The 16,881-nt window shown below is 36.4% G+C and overlaps 1 protein-coding gene across 7 annotated transcripts in view; it reads right to left on the bottom strand.

Moving 5' to 3' along the window:
• LOC136039154 (calcium uptake protein 1 homolog, mitochondrial-like) overlaps positions 1–16,881 on the bottom strand; it is a 110,195-nt gene that overhangs the window by 20,789 nt on the left and 72,525 nt on the right. For all 7 annotated transcript variants that reach the window (XM_065722652.1, XM_065722651.1, XM_065722653.1 and 4 more), the window contains 2 exons: positions 15,406–15,655; positions 4,501–4,590 (listed from right to left, as the gene is read on the bottom strand). In XM_065722652.1, coding sequence (XP_065578724.1) covers positions 4,501–4,590; positions 15,406–15,655 — 340 coding nt within the window. The remainder of the gene's footprint in view (positions 1–4,500; positions 4,591–15,405; positions 15,656–16,881) is intronic.

A 16,881-nucleotide genomic window follows, 5' to 3' on the forward strand; every position in this document is an offset into this window, starting at 1 on the left:
AAAAGTAGCTGAGTAATACATGCTGCGAGCAGATGACAAAAATCGGAAAAATTGATTTGTGACAGAGCAGCGAACGTTAAACGTTGGAGAAGTAGCGAAAAATATTGATAAAAAATATTTCGGTTAGATGAAAAATAAAAAAAAAATATATAAAAAGTTGCTGAGTAATAAGTGTTGCCAGCTAATGAGGAAAATCAGAAAAATTGCTTTGTGACACAGCAGAAAATGTCAAGCGTTGGAGAGGTGTCTCTACCATAGGCACAGTATTTATCAAACACTCGCATCGCGGGAAACGTGGAGGCAGACTAAAAAAGGGGATGAAGATACCAGTGTTAAGTTCAACTAGGACCAAGACTAAAGCCCTGTCGCGTAGACCAAGTTGCATAGTACCAGCAACTTACTTTCATGCTAATGAAACGCCGCCTGTGCTTACTCCTTGGTAGTATATGGTAATACACCACCTGCTCTCCGTCCTCAGTGTTTTTCAGCTAAACAAAAGCCGCCTAATATACTTGTGTGTGACGCGCGTTCCTTGAACAATAAAATTGACAAATTCGAAGTTAAAATCAAGCAGAACAACGCCTCAATCACAACAATAGGTGAATGCTGGGATATTACTTCTGATTCAAAAAGCATTGAAGGCTACAATGGCTGCTTTGATACTCGTAGTGACCGTGGCCTGAATCGTCGCGGAGGTGGGGTATGACTTTACTTTTGGGACGATCTACCGTCAAACCTGTTAAGCGATCCAATTAACTCCAACCATGAGATATTGTGGACGGAATGTAAACCAACACATTTATCAAGAACATTCTCGTATTTGATAGTCACTTCGGTCTATTACCCTGAGAGTGTCAGAAACAGGAAAGAACTTATTGAGCACATACAGTTTTTCATAGATAAAATGCGCCAAAAGCATGCCTCTCCAGCCTTTGTGATGACTCGTGACTTTAACCAAACAAACAAACATTGGGCATCCAGTTTCTGGATTTGCGGCAAGTTGTCGCAATACCGTCTCATCAGAGTGACAGCATGCCTGACTTGATCTTAACAAACCTTTCTCTCTAGGACCCATCCAATCATTTCATAATTTTTTAGGAAGCAAATTCAGCAGTCCCCAAAACCAAAGGAGTCAAAACTAACCATACGACCATTAAAAAGAGATTCGATTTCTACGTTCGGCCACTGGATCGGTAACTACGAGTTTGATGACAACTGCTCCGAGCCGGACATCAGCGTCAAAGTCAGTAAGCTAAATAGTCTAGTTCAGTAGAAATTCCATGCTTGTTTCCCGACTAAAGTCATTACCGTTACAGATATTGATAAATCATGGATCCCAAGTAACCTCAAGGACCTAATCAAGACTCGCTGCTGCCTGCAAAGCAATGGCGATTCAGTTGTTTCAGCCAAATGCGGAACCTTATTGTCAAACTGAACAGACAATATGTGAAGGACAAAATTATGTCCTTACTTACGACAGATCCAGACAAATGGTATTAGTCAGTAAAAAGAATTGCTGGTAAAACGATACCCAATGACTTAAGGTTACTGAAAGAGGATGGTACCTTGTTATCGGCTACGGAAGTGAACTCCTTTTTTGTTAGCACCTGTACCACCTTTCCATGAGTCACCAGTTCAGATATTGAGTTGCTCATTACTGAATCAGAAACTGATGATGTAGGTGAAGTTTCCGAGTTTGCCGTTTACAAGGAATTCCCTAATACTTGGAAGAGACCGTACATTCTCGTCATACCCAAAGAGAAGGGTCTTAAATCTTGCGACCAACTTCGACCTATCTCAATAGCCTCGTACCTGTCTAAGGTGGCAAAAACGTTTACATACCGCAAGCTGATGTCGCAAGTTTCTCCTTCTCTTGACCTATATCGGTATGGAAGCTTGAAAGGAAGCAGCACAACTGTTACCTTAGTAAGAATATATTGTCTTATTGTTGATCGGCTTGACCGAGGAAGTACAATTGTCGATCTTTCCTACTAGATTACAGAAAAGGCTTTCATCTTATTCGTCACTTCATAGCTGTGAGAAATTCATGCACAATAGGTGCACGTAAGCATGTCCTCCTTTAGTGATCAATCTTTTTTTAGACCGGTCCCAGTGCGTTTAAAGGATTTTCCCTGGAAACACTAACTCCGAATGGGTTGAGCTCACGTGTGGTGCTCCACAAGGCACGAAATTTGCAGCGCTGTTGTTTTTAGCAGTTATAAACTTTGTCTTTTTGAGTTTGAGGACCGGTTTAAGTACGTAGACGAATTTTTAGTTCTTCTAAAATATCTCATTGATGACCCGCAGTTCCCCAATTCAGTGATGGAATAATGAGCAACTTTAAAGACCAATGTAATGTCAACAGTCTACAAATCAACGAAGGAAAAATCCTTTGCTTCAATCATCTTGAGAGGGACTTTGTCAGTCCTCCTTCACCGTAGCCTAGACTGTCTTCGGCTGTAATTCTCGGTGTCACATTTAACTTTGATTGGCTCGTTTAGTACTCATGTTGATACAATCACTAAAAAGGCAAATGGTGCGATGCGTACCCTTATCTTACTATATCGTTTCAGTTTTTCCGTGGCCAAACCTAAGACGGCTTATCTTACATACACCCAACTAATTCTCTGATATGCTTTCCCTGTATGGGGCCTCAAGTCAAAAACACAAGTTACCTAAGCAATTAACTTGAGTTACTACAAAAAAGAGTCTTTAAAGTTATTCTTTCAGACGCATGTGTAAGTTATGAATCGGCATTATTTGTCCTACAACTACTGTCCCTTTACGAACGTCGTTTGGGTTTGATCTGCAAATTTGGCCAATAGGACTATTACAATCTTAGCAGTGAAAAACATAAGAGATTCTATCACCATTTATAAGGAATAAAATAATCACGACGTCACCTAAAAAAGTGACACTGGAATTGGGTACTCCAAGAACAAACCGTTTCCCAAATTCGTTCATTCCTCTTTGCATGTCAGTATTTATTAAGCTACAGTCTCGTGTTTTTCTGTTTTTATTGTTTTCGGTGTAAACACTAACGCCATGTAGTTGGAATTTTATTCTAAACTATGATTGCTTGTATAAATAAAACTATTCTATAATTTTAAAATTTAACACAAAATAAATTTCTAATGGCAAAGGAAAATATCTATAATGACTTATATTGAAGCCCAATTCTCTACGCATTAGCCCATTAGACCATAATACAAAATTAGGCATGCAACAACAGGAAACTAAGGGACTACTTGTAAAAAATCACGTGATTAAATGACTTTTCGTTTATTGCTGACTTAAAATTTTACATAAGAACACAGGAGAAGCAATCAGGTTTTTAAAAGGCGGGGTTTCTCTTTCTGATGTGCGCTTAAGGCACACCGCAATTAACTTGAGAAAAGACCCCCATAGATTTAAGCCAATGGAATTAAAGTTCAAGTCTTATCACAAAACTGAAGTAAATTAATTTCTTTTCCCTTAGCTGCAACCTTCATAGGGATTGGAAACTAATAGCTTGTGGTACTAAAAATTCCGAGGCATCTAATTTATTATTCTAAATACCTAAGTAAAAAGTCGGAAGTTGTCCTGTAAAAAATGAAAAACAAATATATGTTTCCGATTAGGTAGTAATACTTCATCCTTCCAACACTTTCAAAGTAAAAATAATTCAAACTGAGACACATTTCATTTCTAATTTCACGCTAATAGTAGCAAAGTAATTGATATATTAAGTTGTACATTACCTTTCAATACACATTCTCTCAAGCCCCGCCTTAATTGGCAGAATAAACCTTCAAAATCTTAATGTGGAATATCGTATTATCATTATATTTGTATTGCAGAGAGCAAATTTCATGTTATCTTTAAATTCATAAAGACGATTAAAAAAACTCAGCACCTTCCTTTACTGTTTTTAGTCTTCTAGTGGATACTAGAGAGACCCCCCCCCCTTTCTGAGATTCTTGAGTCAATAGCCTCTCTCATTTTACGAAACTGTTAACGGGCTTTTAACACTAAGATCAAAAACAGAAAGAAAATGTGGTCTACTTTAGCATTCTTAGAGCTTGTTCACGTTATTGCTCAAAGATGAAGGACAGTGCTTTACACGTCCAGGGTTTTATTAGTTTATCAGTTCAAGATGTTGCAAGACCAAAATCCAACTTACTAATTGTTTTACAACCTTCTTTATTGGAGGGGAGGGGGGATTTCTATTTAGAGTTTTCTAGTATTAAAAGAAACTAAGTTTTGACAGGTGTGTGTCTCAGATTGACATATTTTCAAAAAGTATGAGAAACGGTAAGCAGGTCAATAGCTGATCTGATTTCTGTATAACTTCTTCTATCACGTGTGGGTTTGGGGGTGGTGTTATTTGGGCTTAGTATTAAAGAGAATCAATTAGATATATCAGGCTTTAAATTTACAGGATTTAAAAACTCCAAGGTTGAAAAATTTTATAAAAATTTTCAGCAAATTATACTTAATGTAAAGAGCAAGACAACTTACGGTTGACATCAAATACATCAAATACTACATCCATCAAATGGTCTGAAAGATTCACGTTTGCAACTATTCTGGCAACATGTTTCATTGTAGCTAGAAGATAGAGATTCAATATAAGCTTCATAGCAGTACTTCTGGTTATTATAATTGACAAAATACTAAGGAGTGGGCACTTGAGAGAGGGGAGATAAATTACCCTTTCCCTGCTTTTCATAGGAGTCATTATTTTAGAAATTTCACTCGCAAATTTCACATGTTTTTCATATATATTCACTCATTTTTTTTTCTATTTTTATCCCCCCTTCCTCAAATTAAAACCGATGAGAATGTCCTGCATGAGATGCGGTACACTTGGATTGCCTACAAGAGGAGATATCCCATAATAATTACTCAAAGAAATAGGCGCTGCACGTCAATTTTGACTGGGCACCCGAGGGATGTAAACATGTAGAGGCGTAGCTGGGAGAGGGGGCAGCTATTCCTGGGTGCAGTCTTTAATGGGGCGCCAAACTAAGTTTTTTTTACATATATTGTTGTAGTGATAATGGAGAGGGGGAGGGCAAAAACTGACATTGTGCCCTGACGCTGAAAACCAAAGCTACGTCTCTGAACAGACGCAACTCTGGGAGGGGGAATCCAGGTAAATGGCTGAATAGCTTATTAGCAACCTAGCTGTATGAACCTTATCATATGAAAAAAAATAGCGCCAAAATATTTTGAAAAAAAATGTAGTTGGCCGTCGATAAATTACTGATAGCATTTTGATAAAAAAAAAAGAAGCGCATAGTACCCTTGGCAATGGCAATAACATTGCCAGTAGAATGGTGGCATTTTCCCAGAAATGCCGTTCTTTTCAATGAGAGGCCTCCCATGAGCAATATTGGCTTGTCGTACCAAATTAACAACTTCATCTACTTGAGCAATTCTATTTTACCTGATTATCTACTACATCAACTTATCTATATCAGCAATTTTGTTGCTTTTTCAAGCAAGTAAATATAAGAAAAACAAATTTTTTCCGCTGAAATTAAGGACCAACATTAAAATTTAAAACGAACGGAAACTATTATGAATACAACGGATGCTTACCCCTTCTGAACACCTCGCTCTTCACGCTAAAGTTTTCGGCACTTTTAAGTTACTTATATTGTTGTTCTAATTAAACGACCCCTGTGTTTCAGGAACTATTTTTAAAGACTTGGGACAAAATTAAACTTTAGCGTAAAGAACTAGGTGTTGATGAGGGGAAACCCCCCTCATATACGTAATAATTTCTGTTCGTTTTATGTTTTAATATTGCTCCTTACTTTCCAATTAAAAAACTTGTTGTTTTTTTATTCAGTTTCTGATCTTTTTTAAATAATGCCGAGATATCTGGCTCCACCTACAGGAAAACATCCCCCTCCCCAGTAGTATCCCCAACACAGATCCGAACAGAGCCCTATCCCGGTGTACTATTGGATTTTCTAACCCCTCGTATACCCTACACAGATCAGAGCAATGCCATATCCCAGTGTGCTATTGGAGTTATCAATCCCTCGCACCTGATCGTTCAACCATGTAGCCTTATCGTTGAGATGAATGTTTTCCGTGAACATGCATTTGATTGCCAAGTATTTTATCATTGAAAAAATACAATGGTTCTGAGCAGAGCCGTGAATCGGGTGAGCATCAGGTGATCATTTTGACCACGAGTATTGATCTAAAAGTTTGATGGAGACTTACTAGTATCACAGTTCCACATAAACATTTGCCTAATTTATATCGATCCAGGTTCGAAAATGTTCTATTATTAAAAAAAGTGCTTTTACAGTATTGCAAGTTGAAGGAGTTGACATTGATTATACGAAGACAAGAGCCCCCAATGTAGCAGTTGAAATTGAAAAGAATTGTCGACTAACATTTGAGTGGGATGAGAAATATGGTAGACATGTTATATTTTTGAGTAAATTTGAGTTGGAAGAACTTTTACGTTTTGCGGCAAAAATGAATGAGGGGGGGATATCCGCCATCCGATTACTTTGAATCTTCAGAAAGGCACTATAACTTCTGATTACCAATCTAATAAACCCCCTCCGAAGCATATACGATTACTCTTTCTATAAAAACTTGACTTACAACCCTTGCTCGTATTTTGTAGAAACGCATATGATAAAAATTTTGAGCTGACCATTTGTTGTCGTACAGACTTCTGAAAAGGCTCATTTGATTGTAAATTGAAGGCGCTAGTGTCCCTTTTAGTAGTCGAAAGTAATTAGAGGGCAAGTAACTACCCTCCCACGCCCACCATTTCCCCAAACACATCCAATCAAAATTTTGAGATAGCCATTTTTTTCCATCGTAGTTCAAAGATCCAGAAATAATGTCTTTGAGGATGACACCCCCACCGTATAGCCCTCAGGGCAAGGGTTATAAACTATGCTCTGGGGGGATATAAAGTTTTATAAAAAGGGTGGCCGTATAAACTTCAGAGGGGACTTCAAATTATAATCAGAAGTTCTTGTACCCTTTTTAAGACTCAAAGAGATCAGAGGACAGATACCCCCCCCACCACGTATTTTCCTGAAATGCATCTGATAGAAAATTGTGAGATGGCCATTTCTTGTCGTAGAAGCTTCAAAGAGGCTCATTCGATAGGAAATTGAAAGGACCTTTTTTAATTGTCAAATTTGATTGGAGGGCCACCAGCCCCCACCACACAAATAAATTGCCAAAACACATCTAATCAAAATTTTGAGATAGCCATTTTGCTCAACGCAGTTGAAAGGTCTTGAAATTGTGTCTTTGAGGATGACAACCCTCAAAAAGGCAACCCTCAAGAGGGAATTGAAGGGGCTAGTGTTTTTTTAGTAGTTGAAAGTGAGATATTAATTTTGTTCAGCGTATTTGAAAGGTCTGGAAATTATGTCTTTGAGGATGACCACCCCACACAGCCCTCAGCTCAAGGGTTGTAAATTGTGCCACGAGGGCATATGAGATTTTTAAGGAAAGAGTGATCCTATAAACTCCGGAGGGCGCTCATTGGATTGGAAATCAGGTGTTCTAGTTCCTTTCTTAAGAGTCAAAGTGATCGAGGGCACCCGATAAAAATTTTAAGATAGCTATTTCTTCAAAAATAATCCAAGGATCATATAATAGGCCTTTGAGATCTGGGGGCAAGGACTGTAAGTTATGCCCCAGTGACAATTAAGTTTTTTATGGAGGGGTGGTATTGTTGACTTTAGAAGAGGCTCATTTGATTTGAAATGCATAGTTCTAGTTCCTTTTTAAGAGTCAAAAATGATTGTGAGTAACTATCCTCCCTCCCTGAAACGCTCTTTTCCCAAAAAGCAATAAATTGAAATTGTGAGATAACCAGTTTGTTATCAATAGTCCAAAAATCATATAACAATGTCTTTAGGCTATACACAATCCCCTCGAGTCCGTTTACAAGGGTTGTAAGTTATGCCTGGTGCATATTAGGCTTTTGCGGAACGAGTAGCCACATAAACTTTTAATCGGATGGAGCTCATTTGACTGGAAGTTGGAAGTTTTAGTGCCCTTTTTAAGAGTCAAAAGTTAATGGAGGAGGGCAATAATTCCGTCCCCCCAAGCCTATCATTCCCCAAAACATATCTGGTCAAAATTGTAAGAGAGCTATTTTGTTCAACCTCATTAAAAGGTCCCATAATCATGTCTTTGGGGATGTCAACCTCCGCACAATCCTCAGGACAAGGGCTGTAAGTTAGATCATTCGTTCATTGTTTACACCTAGTATATGTTATTGAGAGAGTACGCATGTTTGAACTTTAATTTCCAAGAAGACGAAGGGTATTCAGATGAGGCTTTCAGAGAATGTTGACGGGATTGGTTGAACTAAATCAAAACACATTATGTATATACGACTATGAAAAGGGTACAACACAGAAACAATAATTTGGAAAAGTCAAGAAATAATAAGGGAGATGATAAAAAGGCAATATATGTGTCCTATCAATAGTACGGCAACCATCACCCCTATTATTACCACACTACTCCATTGACAGTATTAAGGAGCACTTTGAACTAAATCCAAAAACGCTATGTACATGCACATTGTCAAAATAGCGTATCTTAAGAATTTATTTGGGCTTTCACCAAAAGCCAATATGCGCACAATACTGCTAATACTACTTTTACTGCTATATTTACTACTAATACTACTTCAATTGCAACTACTTGTAGGGCTAAGAGTATTGAGAGGAAAATTTCAAAAAGCATATGAACATAAAGGTTATCACAAGGACATATCAGCAATGTCATTGCAATGGCTAGTTGTATTAAGTTGAAACTTTCAGGACTTGATGAGAGGGATGTTCTACTGACCAAAAGGCAATAGGTTAATATATACAGCTGCTAGCAGTACTACCGCTATAGTTCTATATATATTCTATATAGTTTAATAGAATAGTTCAATTCTATTAAAAGTAATATAAATACTACTACTGTGACTACTATTACAGCTATGCCTAAGGGTATGCAGGTAAAATTTGCAAGAAATTTTGACGGGGAAATAAAAACGGGGAAGCTTGGTGTGTCAAGTTGAAACTAACAGGGCTCGTTGTGAGGGATATTGAACTAACCAAAAGAAAATATTTGCATCCTAATGATACTGCTTCTACTCATACTACTGCTACTGTCTTAAGCTTAGGCTACAACAATTAATTTTACTGCTACTATTACAACTACTACTATTAAAACTAAGGATAATAAGGCGAAAAATGAGGGAATTATAGAAACTGTATGGAATTAATTCGAAGCATACAATGCCCACGCAGGTTGTCAAGCGGACGCATCAGAAATGCTTCTCGAATCTCAGCTTGTATTGGAGAGTGTATTGAAGAAACCAAATATGCTATGTGTATACTGCAACAAATGCTGCTACAACTATTACTACTGCACAAGCTAAGGGTATTAAGGTGAAGCTTTTAATTAAATTTAGGCGGATGTTGACCTAAATCAAAACACACTATGAGCATGTGGACTTTCTAAAAGGTAGCAAAGCAATATCTGAAGAGGAACTTATATTGTTCATTTAGACCTTTAAGGGTAAGTTTTGGGGGAATTTGAACTAGGCAGAAGGCACTATATGTATATTTCTAATACTGCCTCTACAGTTACTGTAACTAATAACGTTAAGGGTATTAAGATGCAAATTAAAGGGAACGTTTAGGAGTTTCAATTGAACAAAAAACCGTATGCATGCAGGTTCTCAAAGGGGCATATGAGCAATATCATACACAACGCCCCTCTATAATTGCAAGAAATAACATTATAACTTTTAAAGGAGCTAATTCGATTCAAAATTAAAAGCTCTGGTGCCCTTTTTTAAGAGTAAAAAGAGATTGCAGGGTAAGCAGCCCTTCTCTCAAACCAATTTATTTTCCAGACAACTCCAGTTAAGATTTTGAGACAGTCGTTTTGCTCAGCATAGTAGAACGGTCCAGCACCTGTGTCTTTAGAGATATTAGGCATGTTAAACCCCCACAATTATGCAATCGTCCCATTATGCTCTAAAACTAAATCTTGCTTTAAAATAAATCAAAAGGCATGTGTTTATGGGTGCCAATACGACACCTCAGCAATATATCGAGAACAACTGGGGGTATTAAGTAGAAACTTTTGGGGATACTGCTATTACTACTTCTGCTCTTACATTTTAGATAAATAAATCCAGGTTCTCAAAGAGCATAGATAGAATCTTCTGGGAGTGATATTAAGTGTAATTTTCAGGAAAACTTCAAAAGCTATAAAATTAAAAAAAAACTGTTTGTGCCAGGATTAAAAATTGTTGAAAAATTTCTCCAACATACAAATAGCAACCCATACAATAGATTCTTATAAAAAAAAAACTGAAAAGACGTAAAATGTTGTTTTTCCATTAAGAAGACTATGTCAATAAAAAACAAAAAGAATTTAATTTAAAAAAATCTTTTCCAAAAATTAGTTTTTTCTAAGAAAAGTAAAAAGTGGTTCAAGTTTGACTCGGCTATTTATTGTAATTTCTGTTCGTTTTGAGTTATCGATAATGATTTTTGGTAGTATTCCGCTTGGAAGACTACTTGACTTCATTTCTGCTCATTCTTGGCTTAATAGAACACTTTACTTTTCTTCGAAAAACTTGTTTTGCGTAAAAAGCTTTTTAAGTTAATATTGTATACACTGGGCAGCTAGTCGTCATGCGAGAACTGCACCAGTGTTGACGAATATAGCGAAAAATGTAGATTATGCAATCCATGCAAAATGCATTGAGGATATGCTGCACAAATTAAGGATTGTAATTCTTGTCTTGATGAGGTTAGTGACTCTCAGACAAGAGGATTCCTATGCTCCAATTGTCACCCTAATAAGTGGGATCAATGGGAAAATACTTACCCTCGTATGATTGGAAAAAATCATAAACGTTATTCCAGTATATTTCTAAGAGACTGGTACCATCGTAAACTTAAGTTGTTATGGGAAGAAAAATTTTGAACACGTTTCAATTATGGAAACAAAAGAGTATGGTTTCTACGTCCTCATTGTGAGGACAATGGCAGTTATGGTTTTAAACCTAATGGCTTTTATTTGGCTGTTACAGAAAGTAATTCTTTATATGAGAATAACGTGTGTGACATTACTCCAAATAAGCAAATTGAAACATGACTTTTACGATACGAACAAAAATAGTATCATTGACTTCAAAAAGAGATTAATAAAAATGAAATGACATTATATTGTAGAAAATGTGGCCATGACTTTGCACGTCAAGATCAGTACAAGTTGAACCCCAATGATCTGCCGCCACTAATTGTTGACTGACCTAAATGACCACCTAAATGACGAAGAAGAAGAAATCTAAAAGATGAAGACAAAAAACTTTTTTATTGTACATATGTTTTACTAATAAACAATTTATAAACATTATTAAAACAATTATATTCTTAGGACACTGAAATCAATATTATAATGGCAGGACCGGATATCTTCCACTATGAAAGCATTCAGTCGAGGATTGTATGCATAAATGTTAAGAAATTCATTGTAGGCATAGTCACGACATCGAAAAATAAAATACAGTAATGCATGAAAACCACAACTTTGGGATGATAAATCTTGTTCTTACCTCCCGGTATTAAATAATGGATTTCTCACTTCTTTCAAGGAAGTTTCTGACGTGAAGCGTGTAGAATGCATATGGTAGACCAAGAGGATCAAAAAATCTATATATTTAGGTATTTCATTTTAGGTAACCAAGTCACCGTCTGCACAGTCGACGGACTACTATTAACAATGATAACAGTTATCACTATGAATATGTTCAAGGAAATCTGAGGGTATACAATATTGTTTGTTGGAATGTATGGAATACATCAAGTTAAATACATCGATTATTTGATTTGTGTTCATGGCGCCAGGTCAAATAGAACACTACCGTCGGGGGTAATTTCCCAATAGGTTTCAAATTTATTTACTAAGATAAATGCTACACTCTTGGTCAATGTTTCGGCAAAGATACACTCTAAAGGTAGTATGTCCGTTCAAACATTACTCACATCTTGAGTACCAGACAAATACAATACAATGATACCGTAACTTTTTGCGAACATTGTATCGGTTATACCATTTTCAAATAGCTGTGAATCTCGATCCAGGGATTGTATTGTCAATTCATATAGGGTTTAATAGGATTTATCGAAGAATAAATTGCAGAAAGGAATTCCATTTACTTTCTACACGAGAGAAGAAAGTCCAAACATTTCAAATTCGCTTGGAGAACTTGTCTGTGATCCTATGGCACCGGTATTTTTTACAAATTCCAAAGCAAAATTTGAATGAGTTTCACCATTGATAAATGAAGAGTCAGTGTAGGTACCTGAACCTGTGGCAATATGTCGTTGATTGGTGATTGTATGAGGAACGAGCAGTTTGATACTATTTCCAGTAGCTCTTAATTTTTTCAATTACCAAAGCAACAGAACTCAGAACCTGCTGTTTTCGCACATGTGGTATTGCAGAGGTGAGATTGACATTTGAATCGGGTGCTGCCTCCTTTTTTCTGCTTACCGTAACTTTTTGCAGACATTGTATCGGTTATACCATTTCCAAATATCTGTGAATCTCGATCCAGGGATTGCATTGTCCATTCATATAGGGTTTAATAGGATTTATCAAAGAATAAATTGCAGACAGGAATTCCATTTACTTTATACACGAGAAAATAAAGTCCAAACATTTCAAATTCGTTTGGAGAACTTGTCCATGATCATATGGCACTGGTACTTTTTACAAATTCCAAAGCAAGTTTTGAATGAAAATCATCATTGATAAATGAAGAATCAGTGTAGGAGCCTCATCCCGTGGCAATATATCGTTGATTGGTGATTGTATGATGAACGAGCAGTTTGATACTATTTCCAGTGGCTCTTGACTTTTTCAATTGCCAAAGCAACAGAACTCAGGACCTGTTGTTTTCGCACATGTGGCATTGCAGAGGTGAGATTGACATTTGCATCGAGTGCTGCAACAATTGTTTTTCTCAAAATCGAACGGATCGAACAGTAACTTTATGTCAATCTTACCATTGAGAAGACTTCATTGAGATATGTCAAATATTTTATGATTTGATTTACCAACTAAATGATCATCCTTGCTCACCACTCAAGTGAGCTCATTATCAGTATAAACAGTAGATCTATAATCATAGCCATCGCCTGGCCTGTCAATTCCTTATAGGACTTTAGAATCATCAACATAAATTATATATAGCTTGCATAGTTTGATGGATTATTGCTAGTGCTCACCAATGTTCCATTTATGTAGACAAATATTTGTGTATAGAAATTACGTAGTATATCATTTTCGTAGGATAATTCATCAGTAGCAGAGGAAGTTCTATTGACAGACTTTTTCTGACCACAACTTTTAAATCAATAAATGCGGATGATAAATCCATGAAGTACTCTTCATTGGAATAGTTTGAAAATGTATGTTTTCAGAGAGTGGTTGTTACGGGTAGAACTATTCATAGTAACCATGTTTTACACTGACATCTCCACTTTCTACATTGAAAAGAATGGGATTCCTTGTGGTGCAAATGCGAAATTTTGTCTAGGAAAAGAAATAATTTTTCAATCTAGCAATTTTTTTCTTGGTTTCTTTTTCTTCTTTGACAAGGAACATTGCCGACGCATAAAGGGAGTTCATATCCAGAAAACGCACATTCGACATTTCACCGGTGCGTTGTCAAGTTGATTCAGTTTCCAGGATACGGTCTCCGTGGAAAAAATACCCTCTCCTCATAGATCTCTCTACAAACAGATGCTGATCGACGTCGGTGATCAAGTCTATTTTCTCTTTACTGATTTTAAGAACTAAAGCATCACCAGACGAGGAGTTGAAAAATAACACCCCAAATCCAACCCAAATTCCTCATGGATTTTATCCGTGTTTTTACACACCATATCCAACAACGTCAACACATCATTTGCCAGGTACATCTTACAATAATCATTTCCATTTTTACACCGTCCCTTAGCCCTAACCCTCTTAGAATATTCGTAGTTGGCAGTGGTGCATTGACGATCGTAAAGTGAATCATAAAACTATTCAATAGACGGCTATTTTTTCTCACGAAGCCTCGAGATAGAGTTGTAGAACTCAAACAGGTGTAAGTCCTTACACGTTAATAGATGATACATTTCATCGTCTGGAAAGCGCTGTTTAAGGAGGGGAAACTATTAAAATCCTCACTTTTCTGTACTTGAATTAATTTACTGAGGCATTTCGAGTAGAAACTATAGTCTAAAAAACAGATTTTATTCAAGCACATATTACCATTATTAATTGTTATCCATAGGAATTCTAAGAGCAACAGCTTCTCAGGCGATTAATCAACTGAGAAGCTGTTGCTCTTGTGCTCTATGTTTGCTCTTTGTGCTTGAATACAATCTGTTTTTAGACTATAGTCTCTACCCCAAATCCCTTTACTCACATTGGTGATCACTAGCAATAATCTATCAAACTATGCAAGCTATATATAATTTATGTTGATGATTCAAAAGACTTATACGGAATTGAGAGGTCATGCGATTTATAGATCTAATGTTGATATTGATGGTGAGCTAACTTGAGTGGTGTGCAAGGAGTATCATTTAGTAGGTAAATCAAAACAAGATAAAGGAGCTACTTTTGCAAAAACGAAAAAACTGTGTTCGCAGTATATTTTTTTAACCAGATCATATTCTCCATATTAACTCCAGAAGAAGAGGCATCTTTAGGATAAAACTCCCTTGAGTAGTATAGCATAAATAACTACAGGGCTTACACCCTTAATTAGGTATTTGGGTCATTTACCTACTTACATAACCATACTACAAGAGATAATTCATTAGCATAATCCAGCCACCATCTTATTTTTAAATACCTGTCTGAACATGATTCTTAAGTACGTGTTTTAATGATTTAATTCTATGTAAAAAAAAAATTGTATTTGGATTGAACTAGACTGGTCTTACCACCCGCTTGGGTATAGTAAAACAGCAAAGATCTTCATGCACAAAACAGATATATTAGATTTACTCTTTGTAATTTTTTGTCAGTCCACTTAATTAATTTTTCACTGTTGTCTCTCACACTTCAGCATTGGAACTAACGTGTACCGCTTAACCTGTTCGCCAGTTGCATCGCTAGAGAGACGGAGTAATGGAAAATAATATCTTTAGTTTCGAAACTAATATCCTTCGTAAAAAATGGGATTTGAATAGCTCCAAAGGCAATCATACTGTCTCTTTTACATCCCTAACTGAAGAATTATACTCTTCATACACAAAACAGATATATTATATATATAATAAAAACCATTCGTCGTTTTCATCTTCTAATCTTCGATGGTTCGACATAAAAACTTACCTTTATCTATGGCTGCTCCAGCAACATGATAAAAAGTCAATGCAGTATCAACGTCGTTGATGTTTGAGAGGAAGTGGAAGAAATTCAAATAGTCTTCCAGAGATATGCCTTTGCCACTTTCTTTGAATGCTTTTCTTATTCGTTTCTTCGTTCTTAGCTTGATTTTTTCGGGGTAGTTGGCGTATATCAGTAGCATTTCGGAGAAATCTACCTCTGTAATTTTTCCATCTTCATTTTTTTTACGATTAAACTAAAAGTAAGAAATGTAACATAATTATTTATTATCAATACTAAATAATATCTACTCTCTTTAAGTAAGTAATAATTGTATATATACTTATTTATGGTTACTCCTTTCTTGGAAACGACTCGGACTCCTCTTTTGGGAAAATTGGCACACTAACATTTCCTGGCTAGATGAAAAAATATCGAGATAGGCCAAGCCTTTGGGAAAATCCGTTTACGACGTCAATTCAGGAAAGAAGACGTATGTATTTGAATAGCAAAACTGAACATAAGCTTCACATTAATATGTAGCTAGAAGAGGTATAGAAGAGAAAGGTATAGAGGTATAGAAGAGGTATAGAATCTAGAAGAGAAGATTTAGGAAAGAAGACGTATGTATTTGAATAGCAAAACTGAACATGAGCTTCACATTAATATGTAGCTAGAAGAAAAGGGACAGCGAGAATTATATATATAAAAGCCTGCCGCTTGCCAAGTACCAAGTGGTGTAAGTAGCACTTGCCAAGCGGTACTTATTTATTATTCATGATTAGCGGAAGGATACGAAATTTAAAAGAAGTCTACCTATGTGATTTCGCCATTTTATTCTTTTGTGATTGTAAAAGTAAAAAAAAAATGGCTCTTCATTTTCAAGTTTTTGTGAGGGGGAAAGGGGCCTGGGCAAATTATTATTAGAAGATATCCAAACCTCTGCTTATCTGGTAAGAATATCCTTATAATCTTGTGTCTTATACTCAAAATAGTTACGCAATAAGAGGTCCCTTAGCATCCTTAGACTAAGAGGATGTTTATCTTTCGAATTCTTTATTTTCTGTCTAAAAACTTTAGTCTCTTCTAGAAAAATAACTGGTTAACCTTAGAATTTGTGGCTTTAGTTTTTACCGGTTATTCTTGTCACTTTCATTGAATGTCTTTTGCATTGGTTTCTAGGTTATCTGCCCCCATCTCTCAATACTACCTTAAAGTTTCAGCTTGATAACTCAAGCTGTTCTCAAGACATTGCAGATACACATCGATGAGCTAGATAGACATAACAGCTTTTGATTTACCTCTGCTCCTTCGACCAAACAATAATTTAAGGTCAATGTAGCACCTCCCCATTCCCAAGATTGTACTCTTAGGAAACTCTGTGGATCTTGATCAAGCAAAAGATTTCAGAAAGTTCTCAGCTGATCCAAGCTGAGATCAGCTGATCAGCAGAGCCAAGACCTAACAAGGTTGCCTTTCCCC

This window comes from Artemia franciscana, chromosome 19, assembly GCF_032884065.1.
Source record: "Artemia franciscana chromosome 19, ASM3288406v1, whole genome shotgun sequence".
In the NCBI taxonomy this organism is placed as follows: domain Eukaryota; kingdom Metazoa; phylum Arthropoda; class Branchiopoda; order Anostraca; family Artemiidae; genus Artemia; species Artemia franciscana.